The sequence below is a fragment of the Styela clava genome, chromosome 8 (genome assembly GCF_964204865.1).
Source record: "Styela clava chromosome 8, kaStyClav1.hap1.2, whole genome shotgun sequence".
In the NCBI taxonomy this organism is placed as follows: domain Eukaryota; kingdom Metazoa; phylum Chordata; class Ascidiacea; order Stolidobranchia; family Styelidae; genus Styela; species Styela clava.
The window spans coordinates 12,133,452-12,153,211 of NC_135257.1; the positions used below are offsets into that span (position 1 = coordinate 12,133,452).

The window sequence follows — 19,760 nt, forward strand, 5'->3', positions numbered from 1 at the left end:
TACACTTTTTTGTATGATTGAAATGACGTTTTTTTTGGTAAAAAAGAAAAACGATTGGGACTTGTGATGAGGGGTCAAATTTCGCAAGTGCCTGATTTTTCATTTTTTTCGATTACAGTTGCCACATATTTTTGCAATACTTTTCATAAAATCTTTTTCGTCAGAACTTACTAATCATTGCTTTTTAAAGGAAATTCCTAGTTCTACAACAATTTCAGCGTTTTTAATATTGCAATGAGCAATAGCATTTGACAACATATAGATAACCATCGTACTTTTTGGATTTATTTGAAATTGAATAGGAATGATAAAATCTGGCAACCGCAAGCACAAAATACTAAAATCAGGCACTTGTGAAATTTCAGGCACTTTGTAAAAAACCATTTCCCGATGTTTTTGATTACTTTAAAGCCGAAAATCCAAATATACATATTTTGTATGACTGAATTTGGTATTTTTATTGTTCAAAACAAGAAGAACTGTCACTGGTAAAAATGTGGCAAATTTAGCAAGTGCCTGATTTTTTGGTTTTGTCAATGATAGTTGCCATATCTCTATAATTTTTGTCTTTTTTTTATATGTTGTTTCCCTATTGCATTATTTTATAAAAGTCAATGTTTGTATGAGAGCTCCACTTAGCATAAATGGAATTAAACTTTTAACATCAGTATCTACATCCGGAAATCGGTATTTAATTAAACCAATCACGCTTTTGCAAAACTATTTGAATATTGTAAAGTTTGAATGACATTGTGTTGTTTATTTTTTTTAAATTCAAAAGTATGACATATGTATTATTTAAATACGGGTTTAAATTTGACAGATCTGTAAAGAATATTAGTTATTCAGACGACATCTTTATAGTAATGTTCGGAACCCTTGAAATTGGTTCAAAACTTCTACTAATTTGTTATAAACATTTCGACGTAATATATTACCCAGGTAGCAACAATCGCATTGTTATAAAGAACCTAATTTGTCTTCTGGCAATATTAGTTCGAAATTCCAGTTTTAATTGTTATCGGACGACGATTTTAATAATGTAATTTTGGCCTATGACTTCATATAAACTACATAACAGAAACAATTGACTTATGTCGTATAGAATTTTTTATAATACGTATCCAAGTTACATTATCCCCTAATAGAACATAATTTACCGTTCACAAAATGTATAAAAGCCTGTGCAAAATCCATATTGACAACCAGCGGTGTTCAACCACGGCTACAATAAAGATATTCAATCACTTGCTGTTGCTGTTGTATAATATTCTTTACAACCTGAAGATCTGACTGTAATATCTTTTCATGGATAGTTTATGGAATGGATTTCATGGATAGTTTACGTAGAATTATTTGTACATTATTTCATGCTGTAACAGCTAACTGTAAAACACGTAGTTCCTAAATAAGAAGAATGGCTACAGGATTGTAAATACGAGATGGCAATGTCACCTAAACAAAATTCACTCGGCGAATGACATCAGGTAGCTGATATGCCCAAAGTTAGGCTTAAAAGCATCGTTAAACGAATGTTACAATAAAAATCCTTCAATATTCAACACGCCAGTAGTCAGTCAACGAATTTTTTTGCGTTATTCAAAAAGTTACAAATATATAAAAACGTAAAACAGTTTTTGTTTTTAATGTCACAGAAGCCGTATTAATCTCTCGATTATAGATCTTTCTTCATCAGTAATTGGGGATATAAATTTGAATTTAAATTTATTGAGGAGATAAAACATTAAAAACACAACTTCACAAAGGAAGTGTATGAGTGAACACTAATCGAAGCTTTCAGATTAAAAATTATTAGAAATATTGAGTATCCAATGAAAATCCTTACTATTTGTTCTATTTTGACATGATATGATTTACGTATCTTGCAATTAGGTAAAACCACAGATCTAAGAATTGAAAAAAAAGAAAAAGAATTTTAAATGTCAGTTCTGAAATTGAACATGAAAAGGTTTTGTGTATATTTTGCTACTTTTATATGTCGGGCGTATAGTTTCTTCATGTCGCGAAAGAGCATCAGAACAGGTTGTGCAGAAAATGGTGCTGCCGTAGTATGTGCACAAAGTTGGCACATAACCCGAACATAGTATGTGTACCAAGATAGAGGTAATAGGTTGTGCGCCATCTTGGAGCACATAGGCTACTACGGGAGCGCCCTGAAAATACCCACATTTGCAACACCGACTTACCGAATACAAATTTTACACTTCCACAATTTCGCTTTTGATACTTTCTCACATGTATCATGATACCAACGCTTGCAAACGAAGCATTGATATTGTACGTGCTCCCGTATACATTTCGCACTTTAACAGACACTCCAATTATTATTTTCCAGAAAGCAAAATTCATGCATCGGAATGTCAGAGTATATGAGTGGCGACGATGCAGTGCGACAACGTTCCAAATGTGATTGAATTTTTGTTGACTCCGACTTGTTCAATCTTCCATCTGGGCGTTTTGAAGAGGTATGTACTCACTTCCAATATAAATACTTGCACCACCTTCGGGCAGACGTCGAATTGAAATTAGCGATAAGAATAGCACTCAATATACATCGGATTGCCTAAAAAAACATTTTACCGAGAAAGCAAAGTATAGTAAGTACTAAGTTCTGACGAAAATGATTTTATGAAATATATTGCAAAAATATATGGCAACTGTAATCGAAAAAAATGAAAAATCAGGCACTTGCGAAATTTGACCCCTCATCACAAGTCCCAATCGTTTTTCTTTTTTACCAAAAAAGACGTCATTTCAATCATACAAAAGAGTGTATATTTTAGTTTTCTGCTTCAAAGTAAGTATGAACATCGAGAAATAGGTTTTTACAAAGTGCCTGAAATTTCACAAGTGCCTGGTTTTAGTATTTTGTGCTTGCTGTTGCCAGATTTTATCATTCCTATTCAATTTCAAATAAATCCAAAAAGTACGATGTTTATCTATATGTTGTCAAATAATATTGCTCATTGTAAAAACGCTAAAATTGTTGTAGAACTAGGAATTTATTTTAAAAAGCAATGATTAGTAAGTTCTAACTCAAATAATTTAGAAAAATTGTTGCGAAAATATATGGCACCTGTTATCGAAAAAAATGAAAAATCAGGCACTTGCGAAATTTGACCCCTCATCACCAGTCCCAATCGTTTTTGTTTTTTACCAAAAAGACGTCATTTCAATCATAAAAAAGAGTGTATATTTTAGTTTTCTGCTTCAAAGTGTATAAAAACACCGAGAAATATGTTTTTACGAAGTGCCTGAAATTTCACAAGACCACTGTGAAGCTAGCAGCATTTTCAGCCAGAATATTTTTACATATTGAATATAGTTTCCACGCGCATATAATGTTCACTTATAGTTACATATAAAGATTGAAAGATTGCACAAGTGCCTGGTTTTAGTATTTTGTGCTTGAGGTTGCCAGATTTTATTATTCATATTCAATTTCAAATAAATCCAGAAAGTGCGATGGTTGACCATATGTTGTCAAATGGTATTGCTCATTGCAATATTAAAAACGCTCAAATTGTTGTGGAACAGTGAATTTGCGTTAGAAAGCAAAGAATAGTAAGTGCTGACGCAAATAATTTAGGAAAATAATTGCGAAAAAATATGGCAACTGTCACCGAGAAAAATGAAAAATCAGGCACTTGCGAAATATGACACGCCTCCATCAGTCACAAACGGTATTGTATTTTACCAAGAAGTTGTAAATTCAACCATACAAAGTGTTTATATTCAATTTTCTGCTTTAGAGTAATCAGATACATTGTAAAATAGGTTTTGACCAAGTGCCTGAAATTTCACAAGTGCCTGATTTCTATATTTTGTAATCAATGTTGCCACATTTTACTATTGAAAAATTATTTATACCCTAATAAATTGGAAATAATATTGTTTTATTGCAATATAGGGATGCAAAAATTATTTAAAGTCCAATTATCTTGTCAGGTAAATTGGAAATCCCAATGACGTACGGTAAAAATAAAAAAATATCAAAGTGCCTAAAATGGTGCCTGAAAAAGTGCCTGAATTCGCGAGTGCCTGGTTTTAGGGAGACCCGGTTATTGTTTACCATCATCTAAAGCCCATGAATTTTATTGTTCAAATGAGTGGTCGTAATACTTACTAAATACAGCGCGAAACAGCGCAGAAGAGAGGGAAACATTTTTCTTTCATTATTTATAAGCGTCCGTAAAATTTTAAACAATTTGATGGGAAACAGTATACAGTTGTAGGGAATGATCCGAGTTTATATCAGTAATCTTCAATGTCTTTAAATAACCTAACAATACAGCAATGCGATTTTCTCTGAATTATATATTGAATTTGTTAAAGTACAGTACTCTCTATTTGGCAGACCAGCTTTTCTAATAATCATTTTCAATGCGAACGTTAATCACATCAGCAAATAGGATTGGAGTTGAGTTCGATGATCGCATGGTCGTGACTCGTATCACTCCCTCCCGTCCATATCAAAGCAATTTTTATTTTATTTTCGTTACATTTTTTTTCGTATTGATGACTGTTTGTATCTTGGTTGACAAAGTACCAAATATCTCTCTCTTTTTTATACGGAACCAGGTTCTGTGGATAAAAAAAGGGTTCTGTGGATGTGATCACCATTGTACTTGATTAAAGTGTAGTAATACAATTTTACACATGCCCTATACAACTATACAATAAATCTGATGTAAAGTATTGAAGAGTAGAAATATTTTTTTATCAGCCGACTCATTTTATGTCTTTATTTTATAATTTCATATTTTTTTAATCCATACTGACAGTTCGACCACAGCGTAAAAAAAATGGTCGGAGCCTGCATACTGACCAACACGAATCAATGTTTAAATATTCACTGTACTGTATTTCTATAAAAATCTGTACCTATTGTCCTTTCTTAACATTGTTTTGTGGAAATAAAATCTCTCTCTCTCTCTACCGTTATTATACCTAGTGAAAGAGGGGTTTGTACTGTTATAATTGTGTTTTAATGTGGGGGCTATTTTTGCAATGGGAAACGGTCCCTTCACATGTTCTGTGTCAAATTTAGTATTTCAATTGGCATATTTTATGATAACAAATATAATGAAATAAACATATATAATCAATTGCACAGGGGTTGCTTAAGCTTCTGGAATGTTTCATTGGGTTCTGCCCCTACCAAGAGGTTGAAACCCAATGGTTTATCAGGTTGTATAATTATTATTCTGTAATATATTTGAAATAATCTTTTCAAAGATGATGACCAACTTTTGATCGATATATTCATGATGATGCATGAGACAATCAGGTTAATCTTTAGTCTGTCAACCTCTTTAATATTTCGATATTGTTTGAACTAACATTAAATTTCATTTTTCCAGCTTTAAGTCATAAACAAGTAAAATGAATATAAGTTTGCAAGGTGGCGATCACCAGATTCCTAGCTCCGGATTAGGTAGCCATCCTAATAATGATCGTATGAATTTTTCACATGATTTTTTCCAACAGCCTGCCACAATGGAGACACAGCAAATGAACATTGAAAAATCTGAACCTCCTGTGTGCACTTCTACTGGGATATATTTATTAAAAGATCAGGTTGAGCCATCAGTTGTATCGGGAAGCACAAATCTTCTAGCACATTACAATTTAGAAACAACATATAACAAATTTTGCGGCGGAAAGAAAGTAAAAGAAAATTTAAGTTCATTTCTTCCGGATTTGCCTGGGTTTATTGACACACTTGCAATACAAGACAATAGTAGTTTAAAAGCGTTGATCGATCGACCCCCTGTTGGTAATAAAGAAATTCAACCACTATCACAGCCTTTATTATCAAGTTTCCGTTTGCATCCTGGGCCTTTGCCTGATCATTATCGTTCCTTATATCAATCAATTGACTCAACACGACGAAAAAGCAAGCATCATAAAAAACGTAGGTCAGACCCAATGCAAAATACTCATATTAATGAAGGAGAAGAATTTGAGCCCAGAAAGCATAAAAAGAAAAAACATGAAGATGGTGAAAAGAAAAAGAAGAAAAAAGAAAAGAAAAAGAAGAGGGAAAGAGATAAAGAAAGAACCTGATTTGCAGGACACACAAGAATATTTTTTGCCATCAAGTTCAATCATTCAAAAAAACTTGAGGGCGAAGTGAATCACCCATTTGGGACTAGCGATTCAAACCGGCAGATAGTTCTTGTTAAAATTGCAGATGGAATTTCAGGGCAATCAATCATATATTATTTGAATAAAACTTGCTGTCCCATTGATTCATCTTCGTCAATAAACTTGAACAAGAAAGAGCTATTTATAATAAGATGCGAAATGATAATCTCTTCTCAAATTATAGTCTTACTTTATGTTTGAATATCTTGGCCCTTTGATATTTCAATTGTACTGTTTTGGTCATAATTCTAGTCAAGAGGATTGTATGTACAGGTCTATATGCATCAAATCATATGTCGCTAATGGATTATGACGGGGGCTCTTTCATCTTATCAGCAAATATGCTGTAAAAACGGAATTTACTGTGATAATATTGATAACAGTTTTGCTGTAAATTTCATGTCATTTGCTTGAGATCCTGATTGATCAAATTTGGAATAGTATTTATATTCTATTTCAGAATATTACAGTTTATCTTTTCACTATATCTTAGGCCTTATTTTTAAATTATGTCCATCTTTTTTGTATTTTCTTTTTTAGATACTAAACAGCTCTATTGTTAGAATGAATTATGATTCCTCCCATGATATCAGTCGTAGACTTTCTAAGGAATTATCAACAGACTTAAATAGGAATTCTCAAGCAATATTGGAAATACTGAAAGATCTTTTGAGAATGTGTGATGGTGAATTACTTGAGTCTACACGTGTGTTGAATTCGGTTATACAGCTGACTCAAGTTAAAGATGTACGGGTGAAAAAGATTGTATATTTGTACCTTTCATTTGTTGGGGAACATGATTCAGAAATTTGGTTGCACATCACAAACTCTATATCAAATGACTTGTTGGATCCTAATCCATTTGTCAGAAAAGCTGCTATTCTTATTCTGACTGATTCCCATTCAATATCGTCTTTACTTAATGAGACGAGAATGAATAGCATTACTAATTGCTTGAAAGATAATAATCCATCTGTTCGAAGATATGCTGTTGCAGGCATCGGAAAATTGTACAGACTTTTTAGTATTCAAAAAGTTGAATTTGATACTGCCACTGTTTTTGACAAACTTGTACAAATGATATATGTGGATGAGGATCCAACTGTTATCGTAGAATGTATAAGGTGTTTGCAACTAGGGAAAAAGCATGAAGTTAAAACTGAACTTCTCATCTCGTTGTTGGAAAGGATGGATATGGTAGAAGAATGGACAAAAATGGAAATTGTAGTCCTGTTTACAAAATGTTCAAATCCTCTCAAAATGACACATGAAGAAATCTTCCAAGTTCTTAATATCTTGGATCCTCACTTAGATGACAAAAATCCAATTTTTTTCACTTTATCCTGTGCGACTGCAATGCTTCATGTATCAAAAAGATTTGCTAAAATTTATTCTGATGTGAAGACAAGAATAGTAGATTTCTTAATTTCAAAACTCGCGCTCGTTACATTACCTATGCAAAGCCTTCATCTTATAATGCTCAATGAACTTTTAGACAAATCTTCAAATTCAAAATTGTTTCCATATTGGAAAAAATTCCTTCTTCTTTCCACTGATGATGCATTTTTGAAAGTTCAAAAGTTGAAAATTCTTTCTAGGACTGCCACCACAGAAAACGTTTTAACAATTTTTCGTCACATAACTGGCATAATTATGACAGCAATAGAAAGTGAACTAATTTTTGAAGCTGTAGATTCTTTAACAGTTATACATCAACATTTGCCATCAAATTGTGAAACCTTTCTTCAGAGTATTTTGAAGCATGATAACACCTCCATTGTTGATTCAGCCCTGGTAGCCTTGTGGAAGATAAAATCTGACTTGAAAGATAAGGAGTTATCCATTGATTCTAATACTCTAATGGACGAGGTCGTCAAAATTTACAGAAAACTTTCATGTGATTACTCAAAAGTTGCCTTTTTGTCACTTGTGTGTACCTTTTCAAGAAGCAAACCTCATATGAAAATAATAATGAAAATTCTCAAACAAGAGATTGCTACATGGTCTCATATATCAGACTATTTATTCAAATTAGTGCTTCTTAGATCTGCATTTATATTCTATTTCAAATTTCCAAAAAGTTTTCAAACAATTCTGGGTGAAATAATGCACTTAATGTTTTCAGAAAATAATTTAATTTTAAACAGACATGCAATGATGTATTATACTTTACTGAAGACAAATGTGCAAGCAGCAAATACGTTTGCCTCAGATTTGTCAAAAGAACTCAGCTATCAATTTCCTAAACATTTTACAAATCGCTCTGAGTGCGGTTTACAAACACTGCAATTCCTCAAATTGTAATTAACTATTACGAGTGTGTCTTTTGAAGTGATTTTGATGTTTCCACTCCCGCACCTTTATGGTTGTATATTTCAACCTTTGTTGGAGATTCTTGATGTTCCACCTTAGGTCTTCAAAAGATGATGCCAGACATTTGTGTTTCAAACCCATATATGGTGTTGTACATGCCGTCAGCAACGATTGCCAGCTTATTTATATACATTATCATAAGATACATACATAAGTTTACTGCGAGATTTTTGGCGGATTTTTTAATTTATCTGAATTGAATTAATCGCCTACCCAGAATCATGAATACTCCAGTTGTAGTCGTATACTGTATTCTATTGTCACTAAATTCTACTGTTTCATTTTAATACTTCTTTTACACACGATTACTGTGTCAGCAAAGAAAAAATATATATCAGTTCGTTTTATTTAAATATGCAGTGTAGCCTACATGTAGATCGTTTTGCAAAATTGTTGGTGTTGTGAAAATCGCCTTTCTCTACAACCAATTGACTCATTTATTTCAAATATTCAGTATTTAAAGATGGAACAAGTCATAAAATAGCAATTTTTTTTTCGGGGTTTCTATGTGGCCTGGCAATTCTATCCATAAATTTTGCTATTTTCCACTATCTTTCGGACAAACTCGTGCACAGCAAAGGCTTCATCGGTGACGGCGTAAATTGCAACGTTGGTGAACATGCTTTGAATAATCGGATAGCGGGTTCTCTGTGATTCGTATCCATCTGCACTGAAGTCAAACCTTGTGTCCACGTATTCAATCATTGTTCCCGTTTTTGTTTATTGCTCAGTTGATATATGTTTCTAATTTCTTTATATTGATATATATTTATTTAATAAATGTTACATTATGTGTGTGTGGTCTTATCACCGCCAAAGCTCTTGAATTTCTTGAACGCATATTTGACTGGCGGGGAACTGAGGAACAGCATGAAGACAGATTTACTGAATGCAATTTGGTTATTAAAGTTGGCCTGACTCAAAAATACCAATTTTGTACTTGCTGATTTGGTTGTCAAGAAAATAGGTACAGCGAAAACTTGTAAAAATCCCTCTGAAGAAACAACATCAACAGGTGTTAGCTTCTTCGACATCTAATATTATGTAATATAATAAACTTTGTATGCTCTTGTTTCGTTGATTCTCATTAAATTCAATGATTTCAAATCTAGATGTATTTTCTAGATGCTTTATTTTTGAATCTAGACGTTTTTTGAAGTCAATCTAGATATTTTTAGTCAGAGAAAAGTGACAGCCCTGTAAGAGTACTTACTGAAGGTGAATGCGTTATTTTGTTTGTTTCGTTGTTTCCCGCTAACATTGTTAGCGAACGTATCACATGTAAAATCAATTCTAATTGGTCCTGTTCGGACGTTCGCGTGAATGTAGCATTGAACAACGTTTTTTGTAAGATGTTATTTATCTACAGAAAAGCATGCTTGGGCGAATAAGTAAATTCTCAATGCTTGAAAACGGCAGACTATTTCTTTATTCCTTTTGCTGTAAATAAAAAAATATAAATTCGGATCATTTGTATCGTTAGCGTCTATTTCTTTCTATTTTTCGAACTGAACTCGATATTCAGACAGAAAATATGTGCATGAACTCTCGATGACAATATGGTCAATGAAGACAGTCGGGATGGCTTAAATGTAGGCCTATGTAGTAAAATTGGAAACTGTAAAGTTACAAGAGGCGTCCCGCTTTGAGGTCAAAAAAATATGGTAACCCTAACCATAGGCACAGTCCATAATTCAAAACAATATTTTTGTTCCAGAGAATGCTTCCTCCAGCTTGTGCCGAGTCGAGATCGAAGCACATTGGGAAGAGTTATTACTCGGCACATTTCTCCCGGATGTGAAACATGGTCGAATGACTGGGCCGCCTACATCAATTTGCCTAATATTTAATATTATGTTTCTTTTAATTAACCTAAATGGGGTTCTTTCTTTTTCTTAATCGGGTTAGCAACAAAATGGTTCATTGGTTAAAATTACCCTAGGTATTCAATAATTTTCTAGGAAAATCACATCAAACGATATCAAAAACGCATATTTTTATTAAATTTTACGAAAATACCGCACTTCGTGAATATAGAATAAGATAATAGTCTTGACTATTGTAAAGAGCGTTCTCAATATTTATAAATTAACGAAAATCCATCCTAAATAAACCCCATACATATAAAAATCTCCAATTTAGTGTTTTATTATTTTTGTCCGGGTAGCTCAGTGCAGAGAATGAACGAGTATTCTCATAGTTTTGAGTATTCGCTTGTACAGAATTTAGCTTAGCTGTTTGGTTTTTATCCATTGTTTGTTCGTTTCAGGGCGAATGAAAATAAGATGGAAATTATAGTTATACACGAGACTCTTTCGCACTCCCAATTTTTTCCCACCCAAGTTTATTAAAATTCGCTTCGAACAAGGTTGTATGCAGCCAGGAAATTGCTCTTGGAGCAGTGGTTCTTAACCGGGGGCCTGTGACTCTCACAGGAAAACTCTCCGTTCTTCCTAGTTTCATTGCTTTATAAAGGTATTTCACAGGGTTGAGCATGAATTGTTTAGGATTGGGAACTAGAAGAGGGCCACACTAATCTAAATTCTCCATAATTTGATTTCTTGCACTGCTTTTTGCAAAATTCTCATGTTTTGTGGTAATATTGTGGGCACTAACTGCTGTTTTCTCCATGGCCTCTATAGGTTGATATCGCAGTAACAATAGAAGCAGTGAGCATATCGTTCTTACCCTTTCGACTTCGTTTGACATCGTCAAATTCCTTTTCATATTCGAAACGGAACTCGTGCTTACGCTAACTTATTGTCTAAATTATGGTTAATGCTTAAAAACAGTATCCCTAAAAACTAACAGCAACTATTGTAAATGTGTCAGAGTTAGCCTGGAAATACTGAAAACCCTACCGTTAACAGAAACAGTTCACGATGAGAGCGAGTCCGAGATATGAGATTATGTTAGAATTGATCACAATACTAACACAGCAAAGCGTCACCCCTCGTTTTCACGGAAGCTTTATACGCAAAATACGAACGAGTCATCCATGCTTCTCAGACAAAATAAGCACGCAACTCAAAAATAAGCACTTTTCTTAGAAATAAGCACATTGTTATTTTATAGGACGCAGTCTAGAAAATAAGCACAAATCTTAGAAATAAGCACGATATGGCAACCATGATTATATCCCAGCATTGTTCACTCGTTTATTTAATTTGGTTCAAATCAGGTATTTAATGATGTAAAGAGGATGACGTGGCTGTTATATGTATTTATTGTCAAAATCTGGTAAGGCAATGTTTTTGACAACTGGATTCATCTCCACAACGATTGCCTTGGGCTATTTGCGGATTAAAACATTTCCGTATAACAACGCTATCATAAGTTGCATTAATGGAAATCTTATATTGTGATCGTAAAATTAAAGTGTGATTATTGGACAGTTGAATGCGTAGTGATTTAATTCCCGTATTCGATTGGACAGTGCGCCATAACTGAAGAGCGGTCAATTTCAGGGACACACGTAGCCTACAGTATAACATAGTTAGTTTGATGATCAGATAGTTCCATTGTAATTGTCAGACAAAAAGATATGAGGTGGTTGGAATTTTTACCATTCACTGGTTCTTCAAGTATTTTGTTAGTAATCTGCGTGTCGCTAAAACTTATTTATTTGATTTTAGCATGCGCCTCGATATATCATCAATGCGTTGTTCATTTATGCATGTTTTATATAAAGCACCTATTTTGTAATGTGTAACTTCTACATGGTTACAACGTTTTGTCATGGGTGTTAATACTTGGAGAATATTGATAGTCCTCATAATAACATATGAAGTAGATCTAACAGTTGGAAAGAGTGAGTTTTTTTTTGTTGTAACAATAGTCCTGGATATAAAATACTTGTAAAAATGAAAAGGTTTCTTGCTCTCACCTATTGAGGCTATAGCTGATTGCTGAAATATTTAGATATAGTCTGTTCAGGCATGGGTGCGTACTGAATCCTGTCACACGATTTAAAACTAGATGTCTGCGCCACGTTAGGGAATTTTTAAAATAAAATGGCGAAACAACATAGGTATGGAACATTTTCCTACTTTGATACAAGTGTACTATAGTGTAGGACAGGGGTCGGCAACCTTTTGTCGCTCGCGGGCCAAAATTAGAGGTTGCAAGTCATTGGCGGCCGAACATATTTTTAGAAAGTTGAAAACCAAACAAATGACACTTTTTATAAATAAAAATCAAGCAGTAATACATTTTTCGAATAAATATAGATTTATTTCCTCATTGCACTGCATCTCAAAAAATTTCATTTGAATATTTCCGGCGCTATTGAAACCTTTGCACTTAGCACCAACTTTTTTGCGTTTTGTTGCCATTTGTCTAATTATAATTAAATTATAGGCTCATTAAACCAGTAATTGTAAATTATATAATTGTTAGGTTATAATATAATTTAGTCTACACGTGTCTCACAATAAATTCTGTTTCGTAAAAAGTATAATAGTCAAAACAGCCGTTTTGTTACTATAATTCAGTGAGGCGTCGCGGGCCGAATTGCATTACTCCGCTGGCCGTAGGTTGCCGACCCCTGGTGTAGGACTACGAATATTAACAAATCCTATTCCAGCTTCATTTTAAATTTTCTTCCAGTTGTGTAAGCATGAAATTTTGTATGCTTTTCAGGTTGCCACTACAACAACCTACATGCATTATATGGATGGACATTGGTGAAGAGTCCTGGATATCCAAGAAAATTTCCATCTCAGACACAGTGCTGGTGGAAGTATGATTTTTTTCCAAATTTTTCGTTTGCTATTTGATCGATTAGAACGGTGTTTGGCAATTATTTTGAGTAGTCAGTGTATGTACGTATTATCATAGCGTATTGAAAAATAGCACAGGCAAGATATAAAAAGATTAATCGAAATTGTGTCGTGGTAGTAGAAACATTTTCTTCTTTCCATTATTAGTTTGTGATTTAATTGGCCTAACAACAAGGCCTAATAATTCTTTTCATTCGTCCCTGTGCGGACGCACTATTGTAAGATTCTCCCAAACCGAATATCAGATTATTCGAATTATGTTACTTGCACAAGACTATTATATAATAGTGAAATAGGCAATTATGGGACTTTTTAAATTTAATTTTCTCTGTTGAAAGCTATGAAAAACTGATACTAAAAAGTGCTTCGTCTACGTCGTTGCTAGCCACAGGAGTACTTGGTTGAGCTCTATGGGAACATTTTACCCTTTATAGCTATTTTCGAAAATCCTGTTATAGGAAGTGCTAGAATAGATCATAGTGACCAAACGAAAGCTCATAGTTTGCAATATCATGCTGCCAAGTATGTAAAATATTCAGAATATTTAAGTTGCCCAGTCTGATGACGCAAGTGAAGAATTTTGTTATTCAGCTGAATGGCACGGATTGATCAGATAAAATATGTAGCAACGAAAAGACATTTAACCTTAAAGGTAGTCAGACAAAAAAAAAGAGATCTTGCAGAGTGGCAACGTCGGCAGAGGTGCTCGAGTTCAGTCAGGAATAGGGAAAGTGAAATCTTCTATATATATATATATATAAATATCTGAGTCGAAACGTTGGTTCCCACTCCGTATACTCCTGTACACAACCCCATGATAGTATATTCGAAAAAAAAAAATATGAAAGAGCAAAATTAAGTCCCGTCATAATATTGATGGAAAAGTGGCCTAAACACTATCATATTTATATGCATTGAATGAGCTCATGGAACGTGTTAGTGGAAATTTCCAAGATAAATCTGCTATCCGATAAACTAGAATTCAACGGATCTTTATAACGTTCAATATGGTTGAACGTCCAAAACCACATACTCAGAACCAAAACTCTGGTCATTGTCAAAGTACGCCACTTCGACGATGGTACACAGATATGCAGATATATTCCGTAATGACTCCAAATTAGGAAACAATTTAGGACAGAGAAAAGGTCATGGGAATGGTAGAGAAGGACATATCTCAAAATGACCTAACTTTCTACGCTCGTGTCACTTTATGCTGTATTTGTGTTGTCACGATTTATGACTTCAAATTCTCCATTTTACAATTTAGAACCACATCCAGCTGTTTAGAGCAGGTGTTTATCCTAAGCTCCCGAATTAAATAATTAAAAGTTTTATTATACCTAATTTAAATTCCGTTTAGCACGATTAATTTTTTATGCAAAGTTCCTGTCTTTTGCTTATTGTAAATGTTTTGTTATTTTCGGCTAGATCGCTAAAATAGATGATGATTTTTAGTTTTTGGCTAAGACGAAAGAATCGCAAAAAAATGATATACATATAATATATTATATATGTGGAGGAATGTTTTTAAATGCCCTTTACTTATATAGAGCGCGTTTTTCAGACAATCTACTTGTGAATATTGCTTGGTCCTACACGAGATGGTAAAACAATGTTATCCAAGTTAACATTCTTTGTATTTCATTATATATAGCGTTAGAAAGTTTAGAAGAATAGCAAGATTATGTGACCTTGAAAATGTGCTTATGTTTAGTGTATATTGATTTAGAATCACGGAGTTTTCATTCTAGTACGCCCTGTGTCTGAAAAGGCCGTCATCTTTTCGTTACAGCACAGACTACACAATTTGTTACATCCGGATGAGTTGTTTATATTGAGTTAACTTAACCAGACTAGTAACCTTAGTACAATATTTGCGAGCGTGTTTTGTTACTGATATTGAAGTTGTCGAAATAGTTTCTGTGACAGGCAATAATTTAAGAGCGTAGCCTTAGGCTAAATTGAGGTAAAATCGTTTATAAAACCTGGTCAAGCCAGCTTGGCTAAACGTTCAGATGATAATTAGCCGAGGCTGACAAAGTACCTGATTATTACGCTGATTTATATATAAAGAAGGTATTTGATCACAAATTTACGTAGTTTACTAGCGCGAGTTTAGCTTCATTGCAAAGTCAGGTTATAGGTTTAGTCAGTGTATGAAATTCTAAATAAATTTTACCATGGCAAAGTCAGTGGTCGTTCCTGTTTAGTATTAGCCGTATAGTTATACTATATAGTTATATTAAAAACTAACTATTTCTCGATCTCCATCATTGTACGACGAAGATGATGTACGATATTTGATGTGCATTATTATGCACTACTATTTTCATCTTCTTGTTAGGCAGATATTGACACCTCGCACAATAAAGTAACCTTATTTAATATTGCAAATGTTTGATTCATTCCAGAATATCTGCTCCGCCTCAATATAAAATCCAATTAGAGCTCACTGACTTTGCATTGGTGGAACCAAATTCACAAAATAGATGCATTTGGCAGTGGTTGAATGTTGTAGATGGAACAATTAAAGAAGGCGAAGATGAAACAGGACCAGGTCAACCGCCCATGTTAACTTTATGTGGAACTAATCGCCCAAGAATCGTCATATCGAGTGGTCAGTCATAGATATTTTAATTATTATGTAATGTCAAGGGGAATATATGACGGATCGTTGAAAAATCTGTTTTTTCAGTCAATAGCAATTGGAGGTGAGAGGGTCATATATGGTTAAATAGTGAACTTCTTTAAAGTTTTTATATATGAATTCTACAGTAACAGACTTTTAATAAAGATTTAAAATTAACTTGCAATATATGTGAGATTGTAATAACGTGTTTTTTATTGAAAACTTTCCTAGGTAATACTTTGAGATTAAATTTGCACTCTAACGCTGCTGCAGCATCATCTTCATACAGAGGATTTTCAGCAAGATATAAATACACAACTGACGCCGCGTTTATGCCATGTAAGGTACTTTATATTTCATATTCAATTTCAACATCAATCAGACGAATGCCACAGCGTTTGGTAATTTGGTGTAATAAGTTGTTGTAAACATACTATAACGAGCGTGTAAGCCCGAACGCACAACTGCAAGCGCTTACACGTTTTGATCGGCTTTGCTTATCAAGAGTGAATCACAAGCAATTATGAAAGCAAACAAAATATTTACAATAAAATAAATAAAAATTTAATTATACCTAAATATATCCACGATATTTTGTTCTCTATTTATCGGAGTCTTGTCTAGATTTCTCGTTAACCCTTTTCCTTCCTTTTAAAATGCACCGGAGTGCAGTGGAGCGTAGTCGAGTCGAATACCTTCTAGTCTAGAGCCTAGACAAGAGAACTCGAAAACCCTAAACTACAAACTTTGTGATGCTGAAACGGACTTTTGCTAAACTGCTATAACCCTTTATTTTTAAAAATTTTCCCCTCAGTGAATAAGTGAATTTTAACCATTTAAATTGGTGATATAACCTACTTTTTTCAGCAAGCATGTCGAATCTTTTACCGAGTTCTGCTGCTTCTCCTGGCAAGCCCCCTGCCGCACCGGCATCATCTTCAGGAATTCGATCCATAGGAGATGTCATAGCACCATTTGCTAAATCAAGGCCTCTTCCACCCAACCCTAATGCCGTGTTGACGCTTAAGAATCGAAGAACCGAAGCTAAAAATCGAGCAAGGAACGAAGCTGAAAATAGCCATAATAATAACGGCCCAGTTTACTATAGTGGAGGTAGAAATCCATCGCAATATGAAAAACCGACAACAAGGATTATTCCAACATTGGGTGAGCAGTGTCCAATTTGACGTACGGTCATTTCAGTAGATTTTCGTATATCACCATTCGTCCGTAATTTATCGAAAATGTGATCTTCCTTTACATCTCTGACTGTGCGTGGTCTTTCTTCGAGAAAATTGTCATGAAAAATCTTTCATGTAATACCGACATAATTCGAGATAGTCACAGTTAGCATTCCATTGACCGACCATTACCTTGTTCAGTGATGGATCTCCATTATTTCGGAATGAGTGCACGTGACAATGCTTCGAGAAAATGTTTTAAGCCTGTATATCAGCACCCATATAGATCTAATTCTAGAATAACGACCCATGGATCGTGACCACCAGTGCTTTCAGTTTTCGTGCAATATCTAATAAAAAAATTAAAAACACAGAAAGTAAGTCATCGAAAATGGCATTGAACTCATCAATCAATATCAAAATGACCGCGAGTACCAATAGTTGAATAAATATCATTTCTCCTCTTTTTCAGCAAATAATATTATACAACAAGATGAACTGCCATCTCGAAGAAGTAAACCGCTTCCTCACGAAATCAAAATTTTGTTGGCTGTTCTTGGAACTGTAGGTGCAATAGCCTTGGTGTTATATCTGCTGAAAAGAATTTTTTATGATAAGGCTCATAAAAAAAGTTCCGGCAAAATAATGCACGCGTATGCTCACTTTCGACATTTCAAAAAGAAGAGAAAAAATAAAAAGGACGAAGAGGAAGGCGATAGAAAGGTAAATACAATCTCAGCTAGCATTGCTGAAAGTACTAGCGGAACATTGAGAACGAGAGATTCCGAAGTAGCAAGCTCCAATGAAAACTATGGTAAAGACCAACATAACGTGATGCATCCGCGGCGGACCCATCCACAGCAATCGGAAATCACTGAAAATTCTAACAACGACAAATCAAGGAAAGATGTCGAGGCTGTACAAGTTGCAGTACCTACAACTAACGACAAACACCGTAAAAATGAGCACGAGCGCAAGTCGGGCAGTAGGCAGCAGCGTCACGAACGCGACAACAGAGAGCGAGAAGAATCCAATTCTTCGTCTAACCATGGGTATCATGAGCAACACGAAAGAAGAAGGCGAAGAACACGTCGTCGTGAAGTACCGAACGATACTGTTCCAACCGAAAATAACTCGAAACCAAAACAAAGTCGGTCTGGCCAAGGCAGAAGAGAACAGGGAAAGGAGAGTATAACAATAGAAAAAAATGATAGGGGACAACAACGCCGGGCACAAACTGGAACGCGTGGATCCAGGAATCCCCACCCTGAAAAACGAAATAGAAAACATCATACTAAATCGTTTTCAGATAAAAGTCAAAACCGACGCAATATTTCAGACTATTCCAGCGACGATAAACCAAACAGTTCTAATAAAAAATCATGGAGGGATAGAGCTTACTCGTGATCGCTCTCCAAATATTTGTATAAAACAGAAACTTGAATACAAGGTATATCATGCACGCACAATTTATTTTTTATTTTTTTGCGCTTGATGTATGCTGCAAAAAGTTGACAGTATGCTATTATCATTTTTTAGAAACATCCAAAGAGCAAAAACATGGAACTGACATAATGACAGTTTTTAATTATCTTCTACGTGCATACGTACTATTTAAAATGTACAAATTTTAAAAAGCGATTTCCTTAAATCTGTCAATATGTATGAAATAATACTGAATGTCCCGTCAAGGTTTCTGTACGTAATAGTCGTGGTCGACATTAATAATTTTGAGAATACTTTCTGTCAAAGCACTCTAAGGGTACATTTCAAGGTTCATATAACACCAACAAAAAAATTGAGATTTCTTTGCAGATATCCTACTGCTTGGCATGGTATAAATATAATACAAAGGAACCATTTAGCTAGATTTATTCAAATTTGTTGAAAATGTAAAATCTTTTTTTTTTCCAAATTTAATAAAGCAAAGCATTCATAAACTGCATTTTTTTTAAATAGAGCATAAGTCACTGGATGTTCAGAATTCATACGATTGTTGCGAATCTCCTTTTTTAATCATAATAGGGTACCGATTACCGAGTATGTTCAGTCAGCTGTTTATCAGATTACAAACATTTTTCGTAATATCGTAAGTGACTTACCGAACTCTATTTCCCAAATTTATCAAAATCATTCTACCCCGAAAAGTTTTCAATTGACCACTCTACTTGGTTGACCACTGCCCCTTATCCTTCTAAAATCACTAAAAACCATTCTCAACGAAATTTCTACCAAAAAAGTTTTTTCAAATACTTCTGTCATGCAATGCAGTTGAGTTGCTGTTGATAATTACTGGAAAGAAGGAGAAGCATTAGCTAAGTTTAGGACCCGAATAGTTTGACCACCCTGCCAAAAATCAAGCGCTATCCTGCATTAAAACTAGGAATATTGTATAAAGATTTGATACGACTAAGGAACTATTTGTAGGCATCACTACGATTGGAGTTCTAAAAATTGGACAATATTCGATTTCACTTATGAAATTGTGTCATATTCGTAACCAAGTGCTGCCCATATTCAGTCAACTTATATTCATGACCAACAACGTTTTGATGCCATTTCGAACGCATTGAAATTGAACCTTTCAGCTATATCGCACATATGAGATGTATGTGTATGTAA

General features: G+C 34.2%; 3 protein-coding genes across 5 annotated transcripts; all 3 read left to right on the forward strand.

The window, feature by feature from the left end:
- Positions 1–4,087: 4,087 nt before the first annotated feature.
- Positions 4,088–6,712, forward strand: LOC120346455 (mediator of RNA polymerase II transcription subunit 19-like). Its single transcript, XM_039416199.2, has one exon. It carries the CDS (start codon positions 5,407–5,409, stop codon positions 6,088–6,090), a length of 684 nt encoding a protein of 227 aa, XP_039272133.2. The 5' UTR covers positions 4,088–5,406; the 3' UTR covers positions 6,091–6,712.
- A 22-nt stretch (positions 6,713–6,734) lies between these two features.
- LOC120346437 (AP-4 complex subunit beta-1-like) lies at positions 6,735–9,337 on the forward strand. Its single transcript, XM_039416177.2, has one exon. It carries the CDS (start codon positions 6,736–6,738, stop codon positions 8,473–8,475), a length of 1,740 nt encoding a protein of 579 aa, XP_039272111.2. The 5' UTR covers position 6,735; the 3' UTR covers positions 8,476–9,337.
- Positions 9,338–11,992: 2,655 nt separating this feature from the next.
- On the forward strand, positions 11,993–19,729 carry LOC120346438 (uncharacterized). Of its 3 annotated transcripts, XM_039416179.2 has the most exons (7): positions 11,993–12,355; positions 13,186–13,285; positions 15,740–15,945; positions 16,189–16,296; positions 16,825–17,124; positions 17,611–18,588; positions 18,678–19,729. In XM_039416179.2, exons 1-6 carry the CDS (start codon positions 12,283–12,285, stop codon positions 18,543–18,545), a joined length of 1,722 nt encoding a protein of 573 aa, XP_039272113.2. In that variant the 5' UTR covers positions 11,993–12,282; the 3' UTR covers positions 18,546–18,588; positions 18,678–19,729. The 3 variants fall into 3 exon arrangements, with proteins under 3 accessions (XP_039272113.2, XP_039272112.2, XP_077971555.1); XM_039416178.2 differs by having other exon boundaries at positions 11,996–12,355; positions 17,611–19,728; XM_078115429.1 differs by lacking the exons at positions 11,993–12,355; positions 13,186–13,285 and having other exon boundaries at positions 15,907–16,039; positions 17,611–19,729.
- The last annotated feature ends 31 nt before the right edge of the window (positions 19,730–19,760 follow it).

What these genes read in the sequence shown, in the direction of transcription:
- LOC120346455 (XM_039416199.2), top strand. Translation starts at nt 5,407, where the DNA reads ATGAATATAAGTTTGCAAGGTGGCGATCACCAGATTCCTAGCTCCGGA.
- LOC120346438 (XM_039416179.2), top strand. Translation starts at nt 12,283, where the DNA reads ATGGGTGTTAATACTTGGAGAATATTGATAGTCCTCATAATAACATAT. An exon ending in AGATCTAACAGTTGGAAAGA is followed by an intron (nt 12,356 to 13,185) that starts GTGAGTTTTTTT and finishes TATGCTTTTCAG; the next exon opens with GTTGCCACTACAACAACCTA. An exon ending in CAGACACAGTGCTGGTGGAA is followed by an intron (nt 13,286 to 15,739) that starts GTATGATTTTTT and finishes GATTCATTCCAG; the next exon opens with AATATCTGCTCCGCCTCAAT.
- LOC120346437 (XM_039416177.2), top strand. Translation starts at nt 6,736, where the DNA reads ATGAATTATGATTCCTCCCATGATATCAGTCGTAGACTTTCTAAGGAA.